Source organism: Lagopus leucura, unplaced genomic scaffold, assembly GCF_019238085.1.
Source record: "Lagopus leucura isolate 7727_CA_CO unplaced genomic scaffold, USGS_WTPT01 Super-Scaffold_100004, whole genome shotgun sequence".
NCBI classification, from domain to species: domain Eukaryota; kingdom Metazoa; phylum Chordata; class Aves; order Galliformes; family Phasianidae; genus Lagopus; species Lagopus leucura.
In genome coordinates, this window is record NW_024962264.1 from 45,641,267 (window position 1) to 45,666,764 (window position 25,498).

Here is a 25,498-nt window from a genome sequence, read left to right on the forward strand (position 1 = left end):
TTTTTTTTTTTTTTTTTTTTTTTTTTCCAGACCATTTCTTTCCATTCCTGTACATTTTAGTAAAGTTGCCAACAAGCTGTAATTGCATTTGTGGTTTACCTTACTTACGGTCATTATAAATCAGTCACTGAACACAAATTCATCTTGGCTGTGAATGGAAGACAAAATGGGCAATATCTAATCTGTTCCCAAACACATTCTTCCTTTCCATTGCTCCCAATTACTTTTATCCAAAGAGGAAAATGGAAAGTTTACTCACACAGAGTGAGCACTTTGACGTTTCTTTTTCTCTCTTTTCTTTGCTTTCAAACTTTGTATCCTGCAAAACATTACGTAAACCTTGAATAAGAGCACCCAGTTAAGCTGAACAGATTTCTGCTGACCCTGTTATGTGAAAATTACACCTGTAACAGTAATAGATTAAGTGTCTTTGGCTCTTGCTTCCATTACTGGAAGCCAAATTTTTGTGACATACAAAACTTTTAATGCAAACCTTGTATTTTAGCAGTATTCATGCTAATTTGTGCTAAATTCTATTGTCAGTAACTAGCCTAACATTTAAGAAAATTACAATATTTCACTTAAGATTTTAGCAAAGACAATGTAGCCTGATGTTACAAGTTATATTGCTTCCAAAGTTATTCTTTAAGAACTAAATCAGCAGTTCCACTGATATTTACTTATAGTTATTCTATGATAATATACACATTTACATCAGAAGTCTTATTAAAATGTGTAAGAGGCTTATTGTAAACATTAAATACCACACTTCACTGAATTAATTTCTTGTGCAAAATTGGCATCAAACATGGAATTAAGATTATGTGTATTAATAAGGAGAAAGCAACGACTATGTATGTTTCACCAATACTAACTTTAAAGGGTGCTATGTATTTATTTAGTGTCATGGAAATCCAAAGGTGACTATTTCATGGGAAATGGTAGTACTTTCTTCTTAGCTTCATGAAATTCCAGGTTTTGTATATGTATACATAGTGCATACTTATGTATATACAAATACACACAAACACACACAAACAATTTTTGTCTTTGGCAGCTTAGTCTGACAAACAAAAACCACCAACTAAACACAGATTTGACCACAATTAAACCACCCATACCAACAGGTACAACATCCCAGACCAGGGCAGTAAACCAATATGCTTCTGCAGAACTAATCCTGAAAGTAGCCGAGTTAGTGACAGTTGTTCCTGACTTTGGTGATATCAGAATGGGACAGCTGGAAATTTCACATTCAACCTAAAAACACACCCTTCCCCTCACATACCCTGGATTGCATTCTGAGAAATATCTAAACTGCCAATGCCTCATTAAATATTTCTACAGAAAAGTAATGCTGTTCTTCGTTTTGAAGTGTCCACTGGCCCTTTTATGTTACATGTTCCATGAATTAATATGGAACATTTTATTAAATGCTTAGAAAATGAAGTTTAATAGCACCGGATCCTTCAAGAACTGATCTATAAAAGTTAACGCTGACATTTTTTTAATAAAGAAGAGTAAGGCAAAGACAAGGCAACAAAAATACAGCAATTAAGCATCATCCCACTCACTCGGTCATTTTTGCCAAAGTAATCACTAGAACTGTCCCACACAGATAAAGAAATCAGAGAAGTAGGAAGTGGTCCCTAATAGAAAGTAGTCATTTAATACTGGTGTTTAACGTGCCCATTGCCTGCAATGGACATCCTGCTAGGGAATTCCAATCCCCTGCATGAAAGAAAAAGCAACATTTTGACGATACGTTTAATTACTCAGAAACATAAAGTTAGAGACCATGTGAAAGACCAACGTTACAAATCAGAAAAGAGAAATCTCTATTACCTATTTGCTAGAGGTGAGCAGATTTTATTCCCCAGACCACTATTTTTAGCGAGAACTTTCACTATATTGCAACAAAATCCAAACACTCTTGGTACAACAAAAATTAAAAGGAGTATGCCAAAGGCAATTTACAAAAGTCTAAAACCCATTTTTTAAAAGGTACTTTAATTTGTTCAATTGTACCTGTAACGACTACTGCAGTTTTAACATTAAAAAGTCAGTACTTTTTCTTCAAATGGAAATAAACTGTGGCATGTACAACTACTACAGTGATTTAATATTTATATATGATTTTTGTTGTTGTTTTTAAGACATCAATGCTTCATTCCTATTAAGCAATAGGTCAAGTTTGGCGAATTTCCGTTAAGAAAGTCACTGCATGTCTTCTCCCCTCAGAAATTGGCATCTCAAATAGTAACATTAAAATTGACAATAGTTCTTCATCGTAACTATGTCCAAGCAGTCTGTCCATTTTCTGAAATGCTACATTTGAGACCAAAAGAAAAGCAAAATAACTAAAGTTTCAACAAACATGTAAGTGATGACTAGAAATATGCCACAAAATTATTTTAACAATACATTTCTGCAGAAATAATCCCTAGTTGAAGCTTTTTTTTTTTTATACACATATACAAAATTTCGACAGCAATATACACATAATCACAGTGAAGACGCTGGCAAGTCCACCAATTTGTAGCGTAAATACAAAATGCAAAGCAGCCTTCAAAGAGAACAATGCTACACAGCAAGCATAGCTAGCTTGTTAAATGGCAAACACCAAAAGCTCCCTGCAAAAGGAACGCAGTGCAAGAAAAGCAGCATGCACTTTGATACAAATAGCAGTTTATGGCTAATGGTTGACATAACTGTGGTAACAGTGACTCTTGAGTGGCTGTGCATAGTTGAACTCCTACGTCATTTGTTTTCCTTTATACCATTCCACAAACTCATCCAACAATACTGGCCCTGTAGAGAGATCAAATAACTGCATTTTACAAAATTTCATAAAAGAGCACCAAATAACTAAGCTCAGAGAAATAAATTATTTTAAAACACCAACATATGGTAGTACTTACAGGCTCCATCTTCATCGTAATTACTGAGGTCAAGGTTGATTGTTCTGCTGAATTCAAGAACGTTACACCATTGGTCCTTATTGATAACTTTGTATTTTGATTGCTGCTTGAGGGAAGAAACAGAAGTTACTGAAACGCATCTTCAACTCCTTCAAATTCAATTTTCGTGCAGGAAATTTAAGCCTTGGAATGAATTATCATTATTTGCATCTCATCTAAAATTAAATAGGATTTAAAAAGCCACTAAACCATCAAATTAGTATTGAATAATGTATGTTTCACTTTAAGCTACCATTTAGTGGACAAATGCATCAAAAAAGAACAGAAGTCAAGAAGTAATCAAAGAGATTTTATACGCTGTCTTGCACCAAATAAAGATCAACAGAATAGGGATTTGAAAAACAAAAAGAAAGAAATTATAACCAGTCACAAATGCCATTTTGGGAGTGTTAGTATAATTTAATTCAGAAAAAAAATCTATTCATTCCATATCTAAGTCAAATAGCGCCAGACAAGACAGACAAAGTCTGCTTCAACATCCTTACCTCTAGAAACTGATGAAATACTGGAAAAAGAGACCATGTTTTTCCTAAAAGAAGGCCTAACATACATTTGGCAGTATTTATGTCTAGGCTGCGCTGGTCCTTTTCCTGCATGAAATGGAAAAAAAGCCAAAAGGGGAAAAAAAAAAAAAAAAAAAAAAAAAAAAAAAAAAAAAAAAAAAAAATTTTTTTTAACAAAAAAAAAAATGTGTTTTTTTTTTTTTTTTTTTTTTTTTAATTAAAACCCAACATTCCTCACAGCTCACTGAGGAGGATGCCTTCCATAGCAGTGACAGTTATTTGAGAAAGTCTTACTGAAGAGGCATGTATTTCTGTTTGTGACCTCCTAACTTTCTAGAAAAACAACAGCCATACCCATGTTTGTATGCATGCATCTGCACAGCCATAGGAGTCCTAAAGCAGCATCACTGCACATATTTCCTGAGGTTTTCTTACAACATGAACACGACACGACCTGTCAGAAGGTAACTAAGCAGCTATCAGTTAACAACAACTATGTGAAAGTGATCAGAAGAGGTTCCTTGTTCTGTTATTCTACTGATCACATTAAATTCAGATTAAATGAATTCTCAAACAAGCACAGGTAACATGATACTGTAACATAGCAAATGGAGACTTCTCTCAAAACTGTTCCAGCTTTATGCCAATTTAGCAGCAGTTACATTCAGGCTTGCAGGGCCAGGATTTAATTTCTTGTTGTCTGTTCTTGCTTGTGTGTTATTTTGTCTTTTAAAGAAAAAACATCACCATCTGTATCTAGCAGACTAGAAGGAAATCTACCTGTATCTACCTGACTAGTAGGAAAGTTTTAGTAACTTGAAAACATGACTTTGGTACATCTCAGAAGTTCTGCTGATATGATTTGCAAGTTGCAATCTTATCAACTTGCAAATCTACAGTTTTGTGGTTTTTTGTTTTTTTTTTCAAAAGATGTCAGAACATCTTGACTGTGTTAGAAACCTTTCTTGAGAGCACTGTTTGCCAGATCCATTTGCACCTCTTGAAAACCATCCACTGACCTCTTCAGAAGTGATTTGATGGCCTGTCATTTATTTTTGATAGGTCACCAGCTGGCACAGATTTGCTATTAGTAAAACTTTTTTTTTTTTTTTTAATCAATTCAATATATTTCACCAGTATCTTGAACTTCCTTGGCGATGTTAAGTACTTCTAACCTCTGTATTTTATTTTCAGCAGAATTACCAGAATAAGCCTTCACACAACGTACTTGGTTCTGGCTGGGACAGAATTAATTTTCTCCACAGCAACTTGTCTGGTGATGTGTTCTGTGTCATCGACCAAAATAAAGTTGATAATACAGCAATGTTTTATCCACTGCTAAACTGTGTTTGCATAACATCAAGTCCTTTGCTGTTTCTCCCTCTGCCCACCCAGTGAATAGACAGAAGATGAGCAAGAGCTTGGGCAGGCAGATGCAACCAGGCAGATGACCCAAATCAACCAGAGATCCTCCATGCCTTACAGCATCATGCTCAGCAACAAAAGCGAGAGAGCAGATTTAAGGAAGTTATTCATCTGTCTAGGTCTACCTGTGGAAGACAGTGAACAACTGTCTTTGCAGAACTTGCTTTTTTCCTTTTTTTTCTATTTCCACTTCTCCTTCACTTAATGAACACTTACCGCAGCTCACACATTTTGCTTGCTTTTACTCTGCTCTGCTGATATCAGGACATTGTTTCATGTTGCTTCATAAATGTTAAGAACATAACTGATGATCTTCCAAGACTTTTTAAAACCAATAGTTATATTATAATCACCTCTCAACATATTTATTATTTTTACCACTGGCAGAAAAGGCTGAAATGCCTTGCTGTTTTAAATGTTTATGCATAGAAAACTCAAACAGTAAGAAAAAAAAAAAAAGTGATTATAACACAAACATTTGTTAGAGAGAATCTTGATTGATATCTTCAGAGAAACATATTTACTCTTAAGCATTACCTATCAAATAAAGTTTAGTTTTATACATTAGCATTCTCCAGTACTTACCCGTGCAAAGTCAAATGCATATCTATAAATAAGTTTAAAATTGGTAGGCTCATTTAATAAAGATCTCAAGCAATCCAGAGAATTTCTCAATTTTTCTGTAGTATCACATCTGAAAGAAAAGCAAAGAATGAATTCATAGTCTACATTCTTACACAGATGTCTGATGTTCTTAGAAAAATAATCTTAACATATATCCCCAACACTGCATAAAATACGAAGGCATAAGTTTGCCTGCTTAAGATGCCTTGATTTAACCCACAGGACAAAACACTTAGATAAACTAGTAAAGTCTTATGCTTGTACTGTCATAAAAAATTGTTTGAAGCTGTAGAAAATGCACTTCCCATGAGATTAAACCACAAATTCGCCTACAAAAGGAAACCAACCAACAAACCACAGAAGGGAAACAATACTTCCATAGCTTCAGCAAAGCTATAGAACTTCCTAAAGTTGTGGTGATCTGTAAAGATAAGCCAAAACATAGTTCTTTCCCCCCAGCTCTATGAAACGTAGTTATTCAACTACTTCTATGTTAATTATGCCATAAGACCGCAACTGGAGAACGCAACTCCTAGAAAGAACACAAAAATGCAGTCACAAAAAACGTTTGCAATGTTTAGCATTTATTTTAAACTGAATATGCTCTAACAACATACCAATATCTAACACTCATACAATGACAGTAAAGCTCAGAAAGAAATAGGTCCTACCCAGTGACAAAGACAGATCTCCCTGCAAATGTCCCCCATTGTATTTCTGTTTTCTTGAGGCTGCAGACATTTTAAAAGTATGTCAAGCAAGCAGCAGCCAGGTTTCAAGTTATCTTTGAATGAGCCATATCACCAGAAGCAGTGACAAAGTGACACTGCTTCTGCTCTAAAGTAGAGCACTCTGTTTTATGATTAAAACATCAAAGTGCATTTTTTCTACAACAACCTGTATTTACTATTAGAAAGAGTTTCTTCAAAGCACTTACTGTAATGATGTCATTCCTTTTAACCATTCTTGTAATGTAAAGTAGCCCATGTTTTGTGCATCCAACTTCCATGCTAATACAAGCATTACTACCTATTTCAGAGGAAAAAATAGGAAAGCTGAAGAGAATCAACAAAACTATGTGCATATTTTTCAGTTGCTGTTTAGTAGGCTACAAGTACTTTACTCAAATAAACAAAACATTCAGAACTTTGCTATTGAGCAGCTATTTAAAAGTTAAATCTGAATACAACAAACCTGCATATGATTCAAACCATAGATTCCAGCACGAAGATAGAAAGTCAGTTAGGTTAGTCACATTACTTCAAGGGAGCATGCACAGAATGTCACAGTAGTAAGCTAGTGTGCATTGCAACCATGAGGAAGATGAGCCAGCACAGGCTACAGAAAATGTTTCCCAAATTTATTAAATCTAAGCACTAACTTGAGACAAGTTAAGTTTGTTAAATTCATCTAGGTGAGCATCCATTGCAATCCATAAGCTTTATGAAATCCAGTTGTTTTAAAGGTGATACTGATCCCACATGAATCCAGCTACCACAAGGTACTGTCAACTCCACCTTATTCTGCAAGTCTGAACTGAGGTATAATTCAAGTAGATGTTAAACACACTGAATGAACTAACATTAGCACATATCAATCCACAGGCTGATTCATAATTGAAGCAATTTTGCCCCAAAGGAAACTGAATCCTTTTAATATCTCACATAGAACACAGAAGCAATGAAGAAGCAATAAATTTGGAAAAGTGATATTGGAAGATTACTGTCATATTCAGGATACTTAAGACATATGCATGGAAAAAGTGGCAGGCAACTATTCCTGCAGACTAGGAAAAAAAAGTGTAATCAAGCAATTTCAATTTGCAACTCTGGCTAATACTAGTGCAGCTCTATACTGCTAATACAAAGTCAGGATATCTACTTATGTAACTGAAATGTGTCTATCAATCTCAAGGGTTTACCACACTAATAAATTCCAACGGTAGCAAATTTCATCTTATATTACCAGCAAAACATTCAACTTAAATCTCATTTTAACCAATGAGAGATGATTTACAAATCTTGCAAAAGATGGGACTTGCACATATGTTTTTAAAAGTATATATTAGACACCAGAAAAAAAGCTGCAAAAGGTATAGCTATTTGTTTCCTAAAATTCCCTCTCTCCTTCATGTATATATAAACATAAAAATAAAATTTCACCTTACTTGGGTTTTGAAACAGCATAATGGGATTGCTAATACTGCTCACAATATTCAAACCACCTTTCTCCCATAGAAAACATTAGCTGGTAGTTGTGTCAAATCTCCAGTGCAGTCTCTTCCTAAACTTTTATTTCTTTCTTTTGGTAGGAGGAGTGAGGGAAAAAATGGGGGGGAAGGTGTGGCAAAGGCAAACTGAGCTTTTAGTCAACTTAACAATTCTAGTTTCAGAACAAAGGCAAGTTGGTTCCAAATGTGCGCTTAAACATCTCTGGTTCATATTTCTTTCTCTCCCAAAAATTCTATTTTAATTTCTTTTATTCTTGATGGAAAACAGGAGAAGTTAGGTTCATCAACATCATAACACACTATGCACCTTCTGAATGGACTTCAAACTTACGTTTTCTGGTTCAACTCCAATGTCCTCACAAAATTTCTCCATACCTTCCGGCCCTACAATGTCATCAGTGCCTGCAAAGAAAATGCACTTTACATATCTCTGAGAATTATAATGGAGTGATCTTTAGAGCATAAGAGAAATTTAATCACAGTGATCACAATCTGAACTTTCATAAACTCTAGGTAGGTTTATTTGGCATGCAATAAGTATTTCCCCACTTACAATCAGACGTGGATACACATGTATCTTTATCTCACCTCTGGAAACAAAGACAGAAAAACTATAGAACAAATTTTCACACTTGCTAACATCTTTTATTCCACCCAGTTACCAAGACAATCTTAGAGCAGTACATGAATAAGATCTTTAACAATACAGACTAGCAGAACATCCAGGTAACATCAGCATGGTTAAATGAGTGAACAATGATTACTGAAATGATTACTGAAACTCATTTCTTAGCTTGAATCTCTACTGTTATCACAGCATTGTATCACGTAAGATTACGGTATCTAGATATCTATGACACAAGAGACTCATTCCCAGAATCTTACTCCACTGTTTCATTCACACACTAACTCTATAAAATGTTATCTACCAAAAAGACTCTGAAATGTCATGTTCCTATTTATCTATATGGCAGTAATACTACAGCTGCACATTACGTGAATTTTAGTTACTGCAGGGGGAAATGAAAGTATGAATTACACATAGCTATATCTTTGCTGACTTAAAATGAAAAAAGGTTCAAAAACAGATGTCATTAAAATACTCTATTTTTTTAGATGTTTGTAGCATCTACATTACATTGAAAAAAGTTGTAGGCATAATTGTACTGCTTTTTTTTTGTTTTAATATACTACATATTTGGATTATTTTTTTAGAATTATTTCATTCACATTAAGAAGGGCTTACTTTGGGAAGAAAAGCATTAGAGGTTGACACCCGTACTTCTATTCAATACAAACAGTACAAGAAAGAGGTATGAAAAGGAAAATAATTCTAAGTTTTACTATGAGGCCACCTACTATTCTAGAAATAACAAGGTTTTATTAAATATTTTCCCATCTTCCTATGACATCCTCCCATTCACACTTCTGACCGTAATCAAACTCCTTCAAAATAAAATTAATTCTGTAATAAAGACACACTAGAGAAAAAAAACAACAAATCCAGTGCTGTCTGCAGATGTAAAGGAGAAGACTTTAAGAAGAGAGCACAGAAGAGATTATAACTAAAAAAAAAAACTTTCATTTTTTACAATGTTATTCAGTACAATAAACAAGATCATACTCTCCACTTTTCTGTTACAGCTTGGTGCATGCAGGCAATGGAAAAAATCAAAAGATCTTTCATACACATCCTTCCTTTCATCCCTTCTCTTCACCAAAGTCGTGATAAAAATGAGTTATTCCTGTTGCTAGAGTAAAAAAAATAAATAAATCAAGATGATCAGAAAGTTGCAGAATCTAACAGGTAAGGTTTGGCTTGAAATTGAATCTCCTTTCACAGACTGCCACAGACATATGAGATCTCAAACTACTTAACTTTATTAGAAGAAAAATGATTTATTACGTCAAATTAAGTCATTCTTCATTACACATGAGGAAAGACAAAAAACAACAAACTGTGAGCAATGTTATCCAAAACAACAGCAGAAAACTGTAAGATGACCTTGTATCCTTTGTCAAACACCTATTTCATTTCCTTTTGGTCTTCTTTACAGTCATGAGATTTTTTTTTCCCCCATACTTGAAGTTCTCCCCGTCAGAAAAGCACGTGTAAAAACAATGAAAACAAATCATGACCGATGACTTCACTCACTGTTAATGGATGAGCTGTTGTGACCATTGATCATAATCAATAACCCTACCTGAAGGAAGTTCTCATACATTAAAGCAATAATAAGTAATTCAGTTGACCCTCTTTGTACCTTCTAATGGAAAACTATTCAAAGACTGTTACAGGACACTTGTGTTTATTTGTCTCTATGCTAGAAACCAGAACCACCAGGTTTAGCAGCAACAGTTAATATTACTACCTCTGCTACCTTTTTATTTAGTCTGGTTATTTTTACATTACAAACGTACCTTCCCTAGGAAGTTTTTGCACTATTCAGCGTTAACACGGCAGGTGGAGTAACTTATAGAGACAGAGAGGCAACATTTTGTACAGAAGTACAATTTTAAATATAGATTAGAATAGTTAAGTATGCTCATTCATCCAGCTCACTTAATGCAGTTAAGTTTATAGGTTAAATTTTATTGAGAGGAAACTTGCATTTCACACTTACCTGCATATTCATAGAACCATTCTAAGCATCTTTTACTCGAAAAGACTTCCTCTTCTGCTTTTATTCTAGTTGAATCATATTTTCTATACATTCTTAAAAAAAAAAAAAAAAAAAATTAGTACTGCAAAGTTTAAAAAGCAACAGTTTAGTCAACAGCCATTGTAAGCATGAACCATCCTAACCACAAAAATAGCCCGGTCCAGATTCAACCCCGAATATCATATATGCAATATATGCAAGTCCAAGGAAGACTTGTGCATACTACTAGCTACCATATTCAACTGACAGGCTGCAATTTGGTTGTGGGTCTAAACCCACAGTAACTCCGTGTTATTGTTAACTGTAGTCCTACCTGTAGGTGTATGCAGACTTCATGCATTATTTATTAACTATGGAGAACTGAACACTCTTTTTGCCTCTTCAAAAATTCTAGAAAAGGCATAAAGAGCAAAACAGGCATAACCCATAGTAACATTACTCTACAGGCAGTAAGTTGGTAACAAGATAAAACAAAATAAAAAAAAAACAAAAAAATCAAACAACAGAGAGAGGAGGTCACAGGTCCCCACTGACAGTAACTCAAAGAACCCCATTCATCATAGGTTGTATCAACAGTTATCTGAAAATTTAAATCAGTAGTGCTTCCTTCCTCACAGAGATGACCGACAAGGTAATGTACCCCTCAGACAAACCTAAAGAATTTTAACTGCTTTCAAGAAATAACACTGAAACACCAGCCTCCTGAATTGAGTATCTGAATCATATAAAACATACACAATGTGTGACAGAAATTACTCGATCCTCTTTAAGCTTTTCTGGATCAGAAAACACCACTTTGTGGGAGATTGTTAAAGAGACAGACTCAGCAATGCAAGTAGTTGTTCAATGCTGCACAGTCTGATCCATTTCCATCACTCTACAATAGTTTAGGCTAAAAGATGGAAAAGAGCTGAGGAGCAAAGATGAGAGAAGCAAGCCATGAACAGTTCTGTAAGTGCTCCAAACATGCAGCCTTTCCTCTCAAAGTATCAAACCTTGCTTGGGCAGACAACCAAGCTGCTAACTGGTTTCATGATCATTCTGAAACAACTTCGTGAAATTAAATGGATTTGATTTCATCACCATTTTGTCTTTCCAGCCAGACACGTAAAAGATCTCTCTACTTATACAATTGAAGTACAATCATTTTCTGCTAGCAGCATTTTCCACCCAGCTGTATGTTTCTATCCAGTAAAAGGTACATATTGCACTGACAGTAGCACAAAGAACTATTTTATGTTTATTGTCATCATTTTTTTTTTAAAGCAACTATTAGAAAAGTAATAATGGTCACAAGAAAATTATAACCTACTAATTAGAAGAAAAATATAAAGGAAGATCTTTAGAAATTTCAAGATTGAAGGAAAAATCTACATTGCACTAAAACATGCTGACCTTCAAGAAACAAAAACTCAGCAGACAAATGAGCCATGCATCTCAAAAACACATATTGATATACTCAAGACTCAGTTTACTCTTTATTTGATTTTGGAAACACTTTTTCCTAGTTGAATTACATAATATGCATAACCTTTATTGCAGTTGCAAAAGAACAGGATGACTTTGCTGCCCAATAAGGAATCAACCAAGCCAGAAGGTATTAGGTCAGATAAAGACAAAGCTGGAGCTCTCCACCTCCTACCTTGAACTCTCCCCACCTACTTTTCTTTTCTTTTTTTTTTTTTTTTGGAAGCAGTCTGAAAAAAAAAGCATTCTCATAGTTGCAGAATTAACTATGATTAGGAATGACTCATCCAACATGTTTCAGGATATTCTGAATTCAGAGGAAGCAGAAGAAGAAAGCATAGAGACAAAGAAAGGCATTCTGCTACATTGACAAAAGTTTAATTATTCAATATCCCCTTATTTTTGATGCAAATATGACAAAACTCTAACTGGAATATAAACTTGAAAATTGATAGCAGCAGGAGTTTAAACATGGAAAGCTAGTGTAGCTCCCTAAGATAGAATTATACTCATTGCAAGACTGGGGCTGATAAGAAAGTGCCTCTCCTGATTCCTCATTTAACTTGTCTACACAGTGGCTATCAGTAAGTGAACAGTGGGTCTGGGAAGGATCCCTCAAGAAACATATACATTGACAGAGCTCTTGATCATCTGAGTATTACAGAAAAAGAATTCCTGCTTTTTCAATTGGCAGAATTAAATACTGTAGCCTGAACCAAGATACCAGTGATGACAGGCAGAGTAAGAGGAACAGAAAATCGAAACATAACAAAATACCTCTTTTTATCCATTCACTGTATCTACATTTAGCAAGTTTTCATAGGACTGACGTGGATTTGCTGTGTTTAAAGCTAAAGTCACTCTTTAGGAACTGAAGGAAACAATGACAATAGTAAGTTCACATGTCCAACATGTGACCAGATAACTCCATACCTGGCCAGTGGAGTCTAACTTCTCAGAACCCAGAACTGATCAGATGTCTCAAGCTATGATGCTAATAAACTACTTCATAAAATTCAAAAATTAGAAAGGATATCATCTTGGGCTGCTCTCATCTCTGCTGTAAACTACAACCATGCAACAAAGGTGGCTGTATGAATTCCACGTCATTCTCTCAGTCTAAGGGAAGTAACAACACAGCATATATTTTATAAGACATGGATCATTTGAGAAGGAAAATGACAGAAGCAAGCACACCAAAGCAAACCTGATATTAGTTAGCTCTCACATATAGAAACGAAGCTCATCCTCACACCACCTACTGTAAATAGCAAATGGGTTTCTCCTTCAAGTCTAGACAAACCAGCTATTTCTATTAGAGAATCCTAATCCCTAGAGTGCATTGGGAAGTGAGATGAGAGCAAGTTACAAACAAGTAACTGGGTAAGTATCTGAGATCACAGCCCAGGACAGTTCTGTTCAATGTCACTGCAAGCTCAACCTGGTAGCACTGGGTAAGGGTGGTTCCAGAGACTGTGCTCTCTGAACTAACATCAATATAGATTTACGTGCACAGAGGAAAACCACAAACCACCAGAAAAGTCTGGCACTGACTTTGGATAACAGAATATTTATTCTGTCTTCAGAATTTCTCTGCACACACTATAAGACGATGTGTTTTGTGCTAAGAATGGTGCCCATTGCTACACAAATGAATACAAACTGCCAGAGCGCACAGGTTGGATGCCTGAGAACTCATTGAGAACCAAACATCTACCAAACAGAACTTTGGTTTACTCAAGTTCTCGATGGCTCACAGTTTTCTCACAATGCCAAGCATCAGTACCTTAGAACAGATATACAACAACTACACCAACTACATCACAGATTAGCAATTTGCTTATGCACTGATGGTCCATAAGAGAAACCTATACAATTTCAGGCACACATCAGAAGCAAAAGAACACACACATATTCACTCAGACTTCCAATTTTAGCAATTGCCTCATATGTAACGTAGTAAACCACATTTAAAAAAAAAAGTTCTACTATTAACAAGGTGTGACAAAGACTGTCCAGAGCAACACTCAGGATAAATTCACTTGACAGATAATTCTTTCCTATCAATGTGCCATATTCCTCCCTAAATAAAAGGTTCACAGTTATCTCTTAAAACTTAAACTAACATTTTAAATTTAACAAAATTCACTTAAGGGATCATATAAGAGCATATACCCTGACAGTCACACATCTAGTTTCTGCACAACTATTAAGTCCAGCTCAATTAAAAGGTACAGAAACAGAGAAAATTAGACCCATGCCTATTTGAAAAGCTCTACTTCAAGGAATAAAGTCTAGACACCTATGATAATTGGCAACACAAGCTGCCTGCCTGCAGTAGAATAAAGAAGCCTATCAACACTACTGATTTTGAAAACTTCCAGGGTTATACCCTCCTGTCTTACTTTTCCACATTAGTAGTACAGCACTGACTGTGTTTTAAAAATTTAAGTTTTTTTCACTACAGAGTATAGAGCTTGCAACTCAAGTAATAAATCTGCTTTTCATATCATCATTTCCTTATGTGGTCCACACACAGCTTTCAGGGAAGCAGGTGTATTTCCCCAGTTTTCAACAGTCTAAGGTCCAAATATACATTACATTATTATATATTACTTATACATTATACGTTTTTTCCCTCAGCATGATTCTGGAGAAAAGAGTAGAAATATTTTTAAATGAGACTATGAGAAAGAAGACATTATGTTACATATCTCTGTTTTTTCCTATGGAGCAGACATTCTTTGCTTAGAGACTGCGTAACAGATATGCAGATAGACAGCAGGGACTAAACTCTTACCTAGCAACCATCTTTACATGAAACATTTAACCCTCTGTAAGACCCTTAACATTATGATGAAAGAGCAGCATGCAGAACACACATTTTTAAATCCAAATTGAGAATACTCTGGAGTGTGAGAATTCAAAGTCCAATATGGTCAAGACTGCCAAACAGAGAAGGAAATAAAATGCCTTCAAGTCATTATGTTCTGATAGGTGTGCACTGAAAGGTCTACTTTCCAATACAATTCTCTAAAATGGGATAAATCTTACTGCAATCTAGAGATGAACACACTGAATTATTTTCACTGTTCATCTTCCAGCAAAAAAAACAATTCCTCCCACTAAAATATCACATTCATGTTTCAAGGTGAAATTTTGAATAATAACTAACAGAATTCAAGCTCTTATTGTGTAAGGATGGGATGCTAAAGAAAGAAAGAATCTTTGTTTTCCATAGTTAGTCTACACATGAAATCAGTTCTCCAAATAACCACAATAACATCTAGATTTGTTTCTATAAATGCTTTTCTTCAAAAGGCATCATCATCATTCTACTGGTTATTCCAAAATGAGGGTGTATCCCTAAAAAAGTGAAAATAGAAATGAAACTAAAAGTGAAAGCTATTATGAGTTCCCTGGTACAACATTTGTTTAGAGTTAATGAAGATAAGAGCCTTTCAAAATCTTTTTTCAGTACAGAGCCCTGCTGCAATAAGCTTTCTGCAAAGAATATGCATCTCGAAAGTATTCCTATTAGTACTCCTATAACTGAAGGAAATACAGAAACACAAAAAGTGAAGATTGAAAAGATCATCCAATTAAACTATTCATGTAAGGATTATATATGTATGCTTGTGTGTGTGTAGAAAAATCAGGGGAAGTTATCAACATTTGGTTCTTGCTTTGCTGACACCCTTAACAATGACAATCCATTGGTAATCTTTAGAGTACCATCCAACATTTTCACACTGAAAGCAAATGGGAGATGAGCAATTACTGAATTTGTTAACATTACAACATACAAAACATAGATAATTCCAAAAACATTTCAAGCAACAAATCCTCTCTCTGATAGGAAATATCATTTCTCCTGTAGATAATACATTTTGTTTTTCATGAAAAGTAGACATTCAGGAAGACCCTGACTACCTTTTTTCACTTAACAGTACAGATTCCACATAGGCTGATGTCCCCTGAAAGCTTACCCTGAGTTATCAGTATGAAGTTTCAAGCAAGTCTGCATCTAAAAAGAGAGCAATGGTAAAGAAGCAGACCTAGAAGCCCCTTAATCTATATACACTGGCATTAAACTACCTGCACAATTTTTATCATATAAAGCATTCACACAGCGTCAGAAGCAATAGCTTTAGAGATAACAAGGCTCACAAGAGCACACTGCTGCAGAAATTCCTAATTTCATATTGGTTTCTGTCTAACACACTGAAATGTCCAAACTTGGGGGGGGGGGGCCCCCCAGAAAAAAAAACAGGAGCTCTATCCCTATCCAAAAAGCAGAGAAGAAATGACTTGCTCAAAAAACATTAAGCCAGATTTGAAGAAATACTCAAAAGAAAATACTCAAAAATAAAATAGAGCTGAACATTCAGGAAATTAATTCATATTGCCAGGTCTGGTGAAACACAAGCTATTTTCTTGAAGATCAAAGCAAGAGAAAGGAAACAAAGGGAAGCTGAGGAAGCCCGAAAACCTTAGAAGTTAAGAAGGAAAACAAAAATTGGAACCACATCAGAGAAGGATATTCCCCTCTGGCCCACAGCTGACAGAATCTGGTTTCACCTGCGCTTCTAAAAGCAGGCAGAGGTTTTCCCCTGAAGTAAACTTTAGATGGCAGTAGAATGAAGACTAGATCCATTAGGTACAAACTGAAAGGCAGACGGAAAAAGCATTCGAATTACACTTTCAAAAAGCTCTTAGTGATTACGTGAACTACTAACAGAGTAGGAAATCAGCTTTTCATCATTTTCTTATATGAATTACACAGATCAGTATCTTCTACTACAGACAATCTTCCTAGGGGTGTTAAATTGTTTTGTTTTGCTGTCAGGGTCTCGCCAAATGGAGGTTATTTAAATTTTGTAAACATCTCTACTTAGATTCTAGAAACATTTAATTCTATTCTTACTTCTAATATTTCTCAAAAACCAGCAAAAAATATTAAGAACATGTAGTGTTTTTCTGCTCTTGCTAGTTTTACATATTCAAAGCAATGAAAGGGAGTTTTAAATCTTTCTTCTGCCTCAGCAGATCACTTAATAAATTCCAGGGCAGCTACAGTTGTGCAACCCTATTGAGCACAATGGAGTTATAGAGGCATAACTAGAGTCTTAATTTGGCTGCTAGCATTTTTATTACTCACGCTAGTGAATAAAAAGGAAAGTATGCAGCCTCATTTCAGGTTGACAGGGGAAAAGCATCTTTTCACCTTTCTGAAGGTGCATGTTACAGAAGCTTGAGTTTTCTGAGTCACCTGTAACACATGAATGTAATAAAGCTCGCGTTCTATTGGCAGATGCAGCCAAATATTCTGGTAGTACACAACACTTTCCAACACCAAAATACTGTGTAAGTATGTTATAGCCCTCTCCCTAGCATGTGATGGCACCTACCGTGCAGGAGTGCACAGTCTCCCACAAGTTATGATCTTATTTCACATAAGTAATAGCACAAAAGGAGCACACTCAGAGGATGCTGAAGGACTGAGGCTGACTGAACATTCACAGAAAATCTAGCATTTCCAGAACAGTCAGCGATGCAGCACCTGTGCCAAAAGAGCACAATGATCCTCCACAGTTATAACCCGCATGCACTTCCATTGCTCAGAGGGAACAGCACTGCCTCAATCAGTGCTCCACCATTAACCTCGCCCGAGCAATATTCAACTTCCTCTTGCATCATCAGCATAAAACCACCAGCACAAAAGGGAAAGATTAGCAGAATTTCAGGTAAGACTGTGGCTGCAAATAGCCTACAACTACATTCACTTTTTTTACATATGAAGACATTACTGTATCTCTTACAAGCCTTTGAACAAGCAAGTACATCTATTATGACACTGGCAAACAAGAACGTAAGTTCCCTACAAGCCTGTTATACAGCTAGAAAAAGGTGAGAAGCAAACTGAAACTAGATGTTCACATGAATCACAGGCAATGGTTCCACATCAAGAAACCAATCAAATTTGAATATCATTTAGATTAGTATTTAAAAACATGATCAAATCAGCTATTCATCTTTAGATATTCCAGTCTTAGCCCATGGTAAGATGACATACCCATCATGTCTACTTTTCTTAGCAGATAAATCATCTCCTGCTGCAGGTCTCCTCTTTTTCCTTGGAGGCATCACTTTACTAAAGCAGTCTGATGAACTGCAAGACCGGAGACTTCCTACAGAGGGAATTAAAAACACCAGTACAAGAGATGAAACTATTGCAGACCAGTCAAACTGTGTCCACTAATAGGCATATTACAAAGGAAAGGGAAGGGAGGAAGTTAGTGGATTTATAAATTAGAAAAAGCCCCCTTTCCAGAGCAAAATCTGTTTTCCATGGTATTTCTCTGACCAGATTTCAGTTAAAGTCAGTAGTACTATGCCAAAATATAAAATTACACCAGTGCCACTTCAGCCTAACAAAAGGCATGAACTAAGTCTATCCTGACATATCTAAGTTTTCAGTCTGACTTTTTTAGTAATTAATTCGGATCAGAACTTCTGAGAGTTGTCCATTACTTTTTGAAATGCAGATGCAACCCAAAGATTAGAGCAGCACAGCTCTAGAAAACAGAACCTTTTTATTTTTAATCCACACTTTTTTTGTGATACTGATAGCAAGGAAAGGAGGGCGTTTTTTTCCATTTATCTTTGATTTGTTGTAGGAGGTGAAGAAAGGGGATTCTTTTCAGGAGCTTTTTTTTGTTGTTGTTGAGGTGGTTGTTTGAGTGGCTGCTTTTTTTATTTGTTTTTTTTTTTTTTTTTCCTGTTTGTTTTTTTAGAGTGTTTTTTTTTTGTTTGTTTGTTTGTTTTTGCAAAGAGATGCTTAACAACCATTAGGAAAAAAATGAGTATCATTTTGCTCAGGTAGTTCTTTAACAGTGAAGTTCTGCAAGTAGAGAATGGCCAATTTAAAAAACTGGTGCCAGCTGCACACTCCTACTTGCTCCTTTTGCCAGTGCTGGAAACTCTTCAGTGTGCTAATCCAGCTCACCAAACCTGTAATTAAACTGAAGGGAAAAAAGAAAAAAACAATCCCCACATAAACCGTTCTGTATATTAGTACAGCAAGTTGTTTAAATATCTTTGCTGCCTCATGAAAGCAATAGGCTAAAAAGTCAGGCAAAATTTTGCCTTGCTTTCATATACTGAAGACCACATGGACACCAGAAAAAGGTATGTGTAGGAGCAGCTCAAAGAGCTAACAAAGCTCTAAATGTTATGCAGAGAAATTTTAGAAGGAAAAGAAGGGAGAGGTGAGGTATAAAATTCTGGAAACAAAGCGATGCCAAAGAAACTTGTAAGAAAATATGAAGACCTACAGCATGCCTGAGCTACCTTCTCTTAGCTTCAACAGCATCCAAGTTTAGCTCTGCTTTACTAACACGTTCACAAAATCTTTTATTTTAAATCAGAGCACAGAATTAAGCAATAAAACTTGTACTACCATTCGACACCAGGGGAACAGACTGAAATCAGAGGCCCAATTCCCAACAAATACTAATGGCAATCTTATGCTTACCTATTCTTCGTATCTTTGAAAGTCTCTCTCCTGTTATAGGAGAAACACATGTAAGGAACCTTACAGCCTCACAGGCTTTGCTACATGTACTTTATTTTAAACATGCACTGAAACTATTAAACATATAAAAGTAAGGATTTTTCTGACAGTAGGCAATATGGTCACACCAGTTATCAACATTAACAAATCTGGTTTCAGCTAACAAAGTTTTAAATTTAGCATGCCTTCTTTGGTCTTACCTTTACACTCACTTCCGTTAAGAAAATTTCTCTCTCTAGTTCAAGAAATACTCTTTCCAATTTATATCCTCTTCCTATATTTTTCCCCCCTCCTTCTCTCTTTTGTTTGCTAAGCTCCCCTCCCTGCACATACCTGCACTATCTTTTAATAAGAAAGCTTTAAGAGTACTGTGCATTTACAATATAATTTAACTAGTTATTAAAAAGAAATCCAGCATCGTACTCAAACTTCTACCATAACAAAATATAACAGCTATATGTATACAGTAGAATGTACTTCTAAAAGCATTACCCTGAATATATAATAAAAGGATATTAACAATTATCATATTCTCAAAAATAAGTATAGTTGAAACAGATAAGCCAGAGATCACCAAAATTTCACAGTACACCCAAAGTATTTTACTACCCAGGTTAAAGAAACTAATGAACCTCATCTTAAGACTGCATTAGTTCCACCTTATTATACCTGCAAATTAACAGTACCACAAAATTCTATTCCCAGAAATTACTCTAAGTATGATGTTTTATGGATTTTTAAATCAAGTTTCTAAATAGTGTTCTGATATTTGAAAACCTACACAAACTAAGGACATTTGAGATGACAGCCAACAGATTCAGAACTACAAACAAACTCAGACACAAACTTAATAAATCAAAGCGTGTGCTAACAAATAGATTATTTTGGAAGGTACGCATGTACTTGAGTACCTGAACACAACCCGCAGTCACCTCATTCCTTTGAAAACTATTTTTTTTTTGTATGCCTATTTAGAAATCTATTTATGATGTCACAGACACTGGATTCTAGTAAAACGTAACCCAAACTACCATACCAAACCCCCTAGAATTTGTCCAGTTTACTCCTGCTAATGCTTGTTATTTTACTGGGAAAAGAAATATGCAAGGCTACTGTGAAGAGAGATGCATAGCAGAAGATGAAAACAAATAAAAGTTACAGAATGGGAAAATCATTTTATCAGCTCTGCAACCCCAGACAAACCAAAAAATTTAATCCAAGAATTCCTGTTTGAAGTCTTAAAATGATAACAGAATTCATCGCACCCCAATTTCTCCAACAACTCATACAAAAAACTTACACCCTTTCTTGGTTTGAATGTATCTAGTTGCAGTTATCAAACTGACAGAAAAGGAAAGAGAAGAGAGCTCAGAAATTGGTAAATGGCTAGTAAATGCATATGCTCAACCCACACACAAAGACACAATGTGGAAAAACATACTCTACTTGTTTTCAGAGATTAAACGTCTTAATAACTTACTTTTGGACTAAACCTTCAATATGTTTTAACTGTTGAATGATCTATAAACTACTGAAAACTACACTGCAAAAACATTACTTGAAAAATATTTACTTTTGTCACTAGAATTGGTGTATATTGAATTTGAAGGGTAGTTATAACTTTCTCGTAGTTTCTTAAAGTTAAAAAAGCAGGATATTTCTGTTACTTTCATCTAAAGTTAAAACCTATCCAAAAGCAGCTTCATTTAAATTCTTTCAATTTCTTATTTTACAGCATAGATCACTAAGTAGCATTAATATTAACCTTTTCTATACAGACCTTACTGATATCTGGGTTTTCCCAACTAATTTTGCTTCTCACAGGTCTGATCATCTGCAAACGCACATGCAGCTCTCTCTGACTTCATGCAAAGTTTGACAGGAACTTTACTTACCAAGTGCAGCTTCTCTGATGTGAATGTGATTATCTTCAAAGTTTCTTACTCCTGGGTCTCAACTCAAGATTGGCAGAACCCTCCTAGTCCTCACTGTTTTTTTTGACACTTGAAGCTAGCATTTGCAAGGTAGAGCCTCCAAATGGCTGCTGAATAGGCCACCACCAGCCAAAAGCCTGCCGAGTATAAATGTTGTTTGCCAAACATTCTATTCAGTACTTCCAAATTTGCAGGAAACAGTTACCAGAGATGCATCAACTCAAGAGCTAAAACTCACCCCAAGAAATATGAAACAGTATGTAAGATAAGCACCATAAGGGAGAGACACTCCTAGAATAACAACAAAACCAGAAGAAACAAAAAAGAAAGAACAGTGGTCAATTAAAAAGAATACTGCAAGCTGTGTCCCTATAGAAAAGATGTAAAGACACATCATTTCTCCTACTCTCTAGGTAATGACTGTGAACACTTCTGCTCTTCTGACAGAAGATGGATGTTTCAAAAGAAAAATAATTACAAATTGTGAACTTTGCTGAACTGGATAAGATAAAGCAACTCACTCAATGAAGCAACAAGACCACCACAAACACTGTTAACAATCATCGTTTTTCAGATATGAGATGAGAAAAAAACTAAGGTACTCATCAAACCACCAAACCATTTACAGTCTTCTTGTAAAACTTGGAAAAGAAGGGGGAAAAAAAAAAAAAAAAAAAATCACCTCCTCTATCTTGAATTCCACAGTACAGATCTGCTTTGGTCTTACAAGGGTTTTCTTTCCTAAAGCAACAAAAAAAAAAGGGCAGAAGCAAAGTAATTTTCCCTCCATTCCCTTCCAAACTTCAAGAAAAGCAATGAAACCCTTTTTTTAATTTTATTTTAATTTTTCCTGAAGTCATTACCTCTTTGTGTTAGAACAGTCAGGAGAAAGCAGGATATGCATTCATACAGACATTTTAGTCTGCATAAGTAAACAAGTCACAATTTAATAATCAAAGTAGGACTTTAATGTGAGCTATTGCTCAATTTATAGGTGGTTCAAAAATGACTAATATTAAATTCAGGAGTGAAATTTCCAAGTTAATACATATAAAAAGGAGGGGGAAAAAAAGAGCAAACAGTTTAATGAATCCAACTGTCTGTGATTCTGACCCTTAGAAACAGCTGATAAGTTAAAGCCCCATGACACATTTACAGTCTACCTTATTTTTCAGATATATATAAACACACTCAATGCTAACACATTTTATGAGACTATAATTGTAACGTGTGATATATTTTGGAATAACGTTCTGGATAGTTCCCAAATCACTGAAGAAAATCTGAAAAACCCATCCTCCAGCTCTTAGATACTTAAGATACTCAGATACTTAAAAAAAAAAAAAAAAAAAAAAAACAGTAATACTTAGAAAAGATAGAATTTGTCTAAAATAATTTCAGTGTCTGGCATATTTATATAGCTCAGAAATACCTGCTTTGAAAGAATATAGTAAGCATTAAAAGTTTATTATAAATAAAGGGTAACCTAAAATTGAAATCTCCATTTTCCAAGCAGCTTTAGAAGTCTCAACTCAATTTAGATATAAGTCACTGTTTAAGGTGACTTAATACATGACTCCACTGTAACAACATTAACCAGCATACACGTCAGAAAAATAACAGTAATCTCTACGGATAAGACGTGCTTCAGAAGACTCAAAGTGTGAAAAACATCTCAAAACAAAACAAATCTCTAGATGGGTCTGATAACACCCAAAGAAACCCTCCCAACAGATTTATTAACATGACTGTCAAATGAGTTCTAGACGTAGAATCTCAAATAAACCCACAAGATCTATGCAGTTCTGTAAGCTGCGTAATAAAATAGGTCTTGACATTTCTTACTACCAGAGAACAGAAATTACATAAAATTAAGCTCAATGATATCAAATGATTTGGAAAAGATGGGTTTGATTTTTCCAGACTTAAGTAAGACTTTCCCGTACGACGTTTCACAAGTGTCAAGTCCCCCAACAAGTGGGCACATGAGACATGACTGCACTATATTCACAATGGCCAAAACAGCCCCTGAACGTCTACTTGTCCTCACATGAGGAAGGCCAAGTATACTTTTCAACTGAACTCAAGGCTGGAAGTCATGCAAACATTGGGACTTCACTTTTTCGTGCAAAGGGATATAAAACAGGGCAGAAGCATAAGAAACACAAGAATGAAATCTGAATATAAGAATTTGCCAGTAGCAACTTCTACTTTCAGCTCTCATTTCATACTTTTTCCTAGTTTGAAAGGCTCTTTTACGGCTATTACAAAAAAAAAAAAAACAACATTATTTACTGGGATTTTGTGTCCAAACTCATTCAATGAGTATTGCTTAAGATTTTAAAACAGCTTAATTCAAACAAACACAAAGTAGGCAATAACAACAAGTGTCAGAATAAAGCAGTACATTAAGATCAACAACATACTTAAATATGTTCCCAAGGAGATAATGGGAATGGTAAGGCTGATTTCTTAACTGACCTTTTATGATGGTAGTGCTAAGCAAGAGAGGAGAAATTCTGAACACCTTAAGCACAGCTACTTACTTTTATTGATTAGTAACAGAACTTGACTGCCTCAAAACCAATAGTTGATGCTTCAGAACAGTTTTGCAATCAAAAGTGAGAAAAGACTATAGAACACGTTTTCACGTGCAAAATAAGGATGCATACAGGTTTTGTTCAAGAAACTAGGTCACAAAGGGAAAAATTCCAAGTCTCCATTGGGAGAAAGAAGAGGACTTCAGTTCTAACAAATGGATGGTAACAGGTCTGCCAAAACTACTTGCATCTGACAACCTCTTCTGTAGAGCTTTTATACAGTGAGCTAACTTCAGGTATGAAATCACCAAGCCCACTGACAGAAAACATTTGATAGAAGCCTTCTGGCAGGGTATGACAGTGCAACTACAAAACAAAATCAGTATGGAGGAGGTGACAAAAGGCACAGGTAAGTTCTGTCAGATCCCATCCCAGTGTATTTTTTCTCATTGCTCTAAGCCAAGAGAGTAGTAGACTTACAAGTTTGCTCCAGAAATCTCCAGGAGAAGCAGACAGCTCTCCTCGCTCTCTTAAGCGCTCAGGGTAACATCAGCACACATAGCTAGCACCTCAGGAGAAAGAACAACTTTGAGACACGAGAGGACAGATGTGGGCAGTTTTGAAGAACTGCTCTGCTTAATATCAGAGCTCGAAGCCAACAAGTTATTTTCCTTCCTCCTTAAGTTTCATGCTTGAAACACAGAAAGAAATGAAAAAAAAAAGGAATCAAGGAACATGTCAGCTTTAAGGAACAAGCAGAAAAGGAGGTAGCACACGTTAAAAGATACCAAGCCACAAAAAGCACAAATGCAGATGAATCAAGAATTGGCAGCAAGCTAATACCACACATGTGAGATGATGGCCTCAAAAACGACGACATTTTGTAGAGCGGAAAACAGACTGGGAACTAAGAAATTGCCCTTAGATATTTACTGAAAAACTACACAAGAAATAAGAACAAGTTCCATCCAACAAAATCACTTGAAAAAAAAAAGAGTTGGGTTGTTTGGAGCACAGCATTTAAACTCGGTCACAGGCAACACAATAGCCATGAGAGGCCTTGCTTTTGCTCTGTTCTCACTAATGCAACTTCAAGAGTCAAAACACTCTAAGAACATGGATATTCTGCTAGTCTGATGGGTTGAGTCCAAGGAGTGAGAGGAATTTGTCATAAGGTCTTCTTAAAGAACTTACGCAAAGAAACTGTAAAATAACATACTGCTGAAACCTGCCAGTTCTTCTCAATTGGGGAATTTAAAAGCACAAACATTTTGAAGAAATCTTTAAAAAAAGAAAAACATGATTCTGTAGCTGCTTCCTAAAACTCCATCAGCTTCCTAAAATCTCAGTTTCCATAATGCTAGAGACACTTATTTCATGAATCAAGATTAAATTGTTGTGGTCTATTTCTACTGCATCCTTATTAAATACCTGTCTGGCAATCGTCTTGGCCAACGTCCTCCGTCAGATTCTGCAAGAGAATAGGAATGAATACAGTTTAATAAGATCATAATCTCCATTGTTCAGTAACCCTTTAACCTCTATTCCGTATTAA

General features: G+C 35.4%; 1 protein-coding gene and 1 long non-coding RNA gene across 7 annotated transcripts in view; both read right to left on the reverse strand.

The window, feature by feature from the left end:
- Window positions 1–1,753: 1,753 nt before the first annotated feature.
- Window positions 1,754–25,498, reverse strand: part of DCUN1D4 (defective in cullin neddylation 1 domain containing 4) — a 33,737-nt gene continuing 9,992 nt past the window's right edge. For 3 of the 6 annotated variants that reach the window (XM_042871008.1, XM_042871013.1, XM_042871012.1), the window contains exons 3-12: window positions 25,375–25,414; window positions 19,431–19,460; window positions 17,970–18,084; window positions 10,388–10,479; window positions 8,095–8,165; window positions 6,471–6,562; window positions 5,495–5,603; window positions 3,467–3,571; window positions 2,922–3,027; window positions 1,754–2,811 (exon numbers count right to left, since the gene is read on the reverse strand). In XM_042871008.1, coding sequence (XP_042726942.1) covers window positions 2,756–2,811; window positions 2,922–3,027; window positions 3,467–3,571; window positions 5,495–5,603; window positions 6,471–6,562; window positions 8,095–8,165; window positions 10,388–10,479; window positions 17,970–18,084; window positions 19,431–19,460; window positions 25,375–25,414 — 816 coding nt within the window. In that variant the 3' untranslated portion in view covers window positions 1,754–2,755. The remainder of the gene's footprint in view (window positions 2,812–2,921; window positions 3,028–3,466; window positions 3,572–5,494; window positions 5,604–6,470; window positions 6,563–8,094; window positions 8,166–10,387; window positions 10,480–17,969; window positions 18,085–19,430; window positions 19,461–25,374; window positions 25,415–25,498) is intronic. The other 3 variants (XM_042871009.1, XM_042871011.1, XM_042871010.1) reach the window with 3 other exon arrangements.
- On the reverse strand, window positions 21,176–24,607 carry LOC122179836. The gene is made up of 4 exons (XR_006178843.1): window positions 24,424–24,607; window positions 22,086–22,144; window positions 21,642–21,694; window positions 21,176–21,540 (listed from the first exon to the last, which is right to left on the reverse strand). It is a non-coding gene; the product is annotated as an uncharacterized LOC122179836 (long non-coding RNA).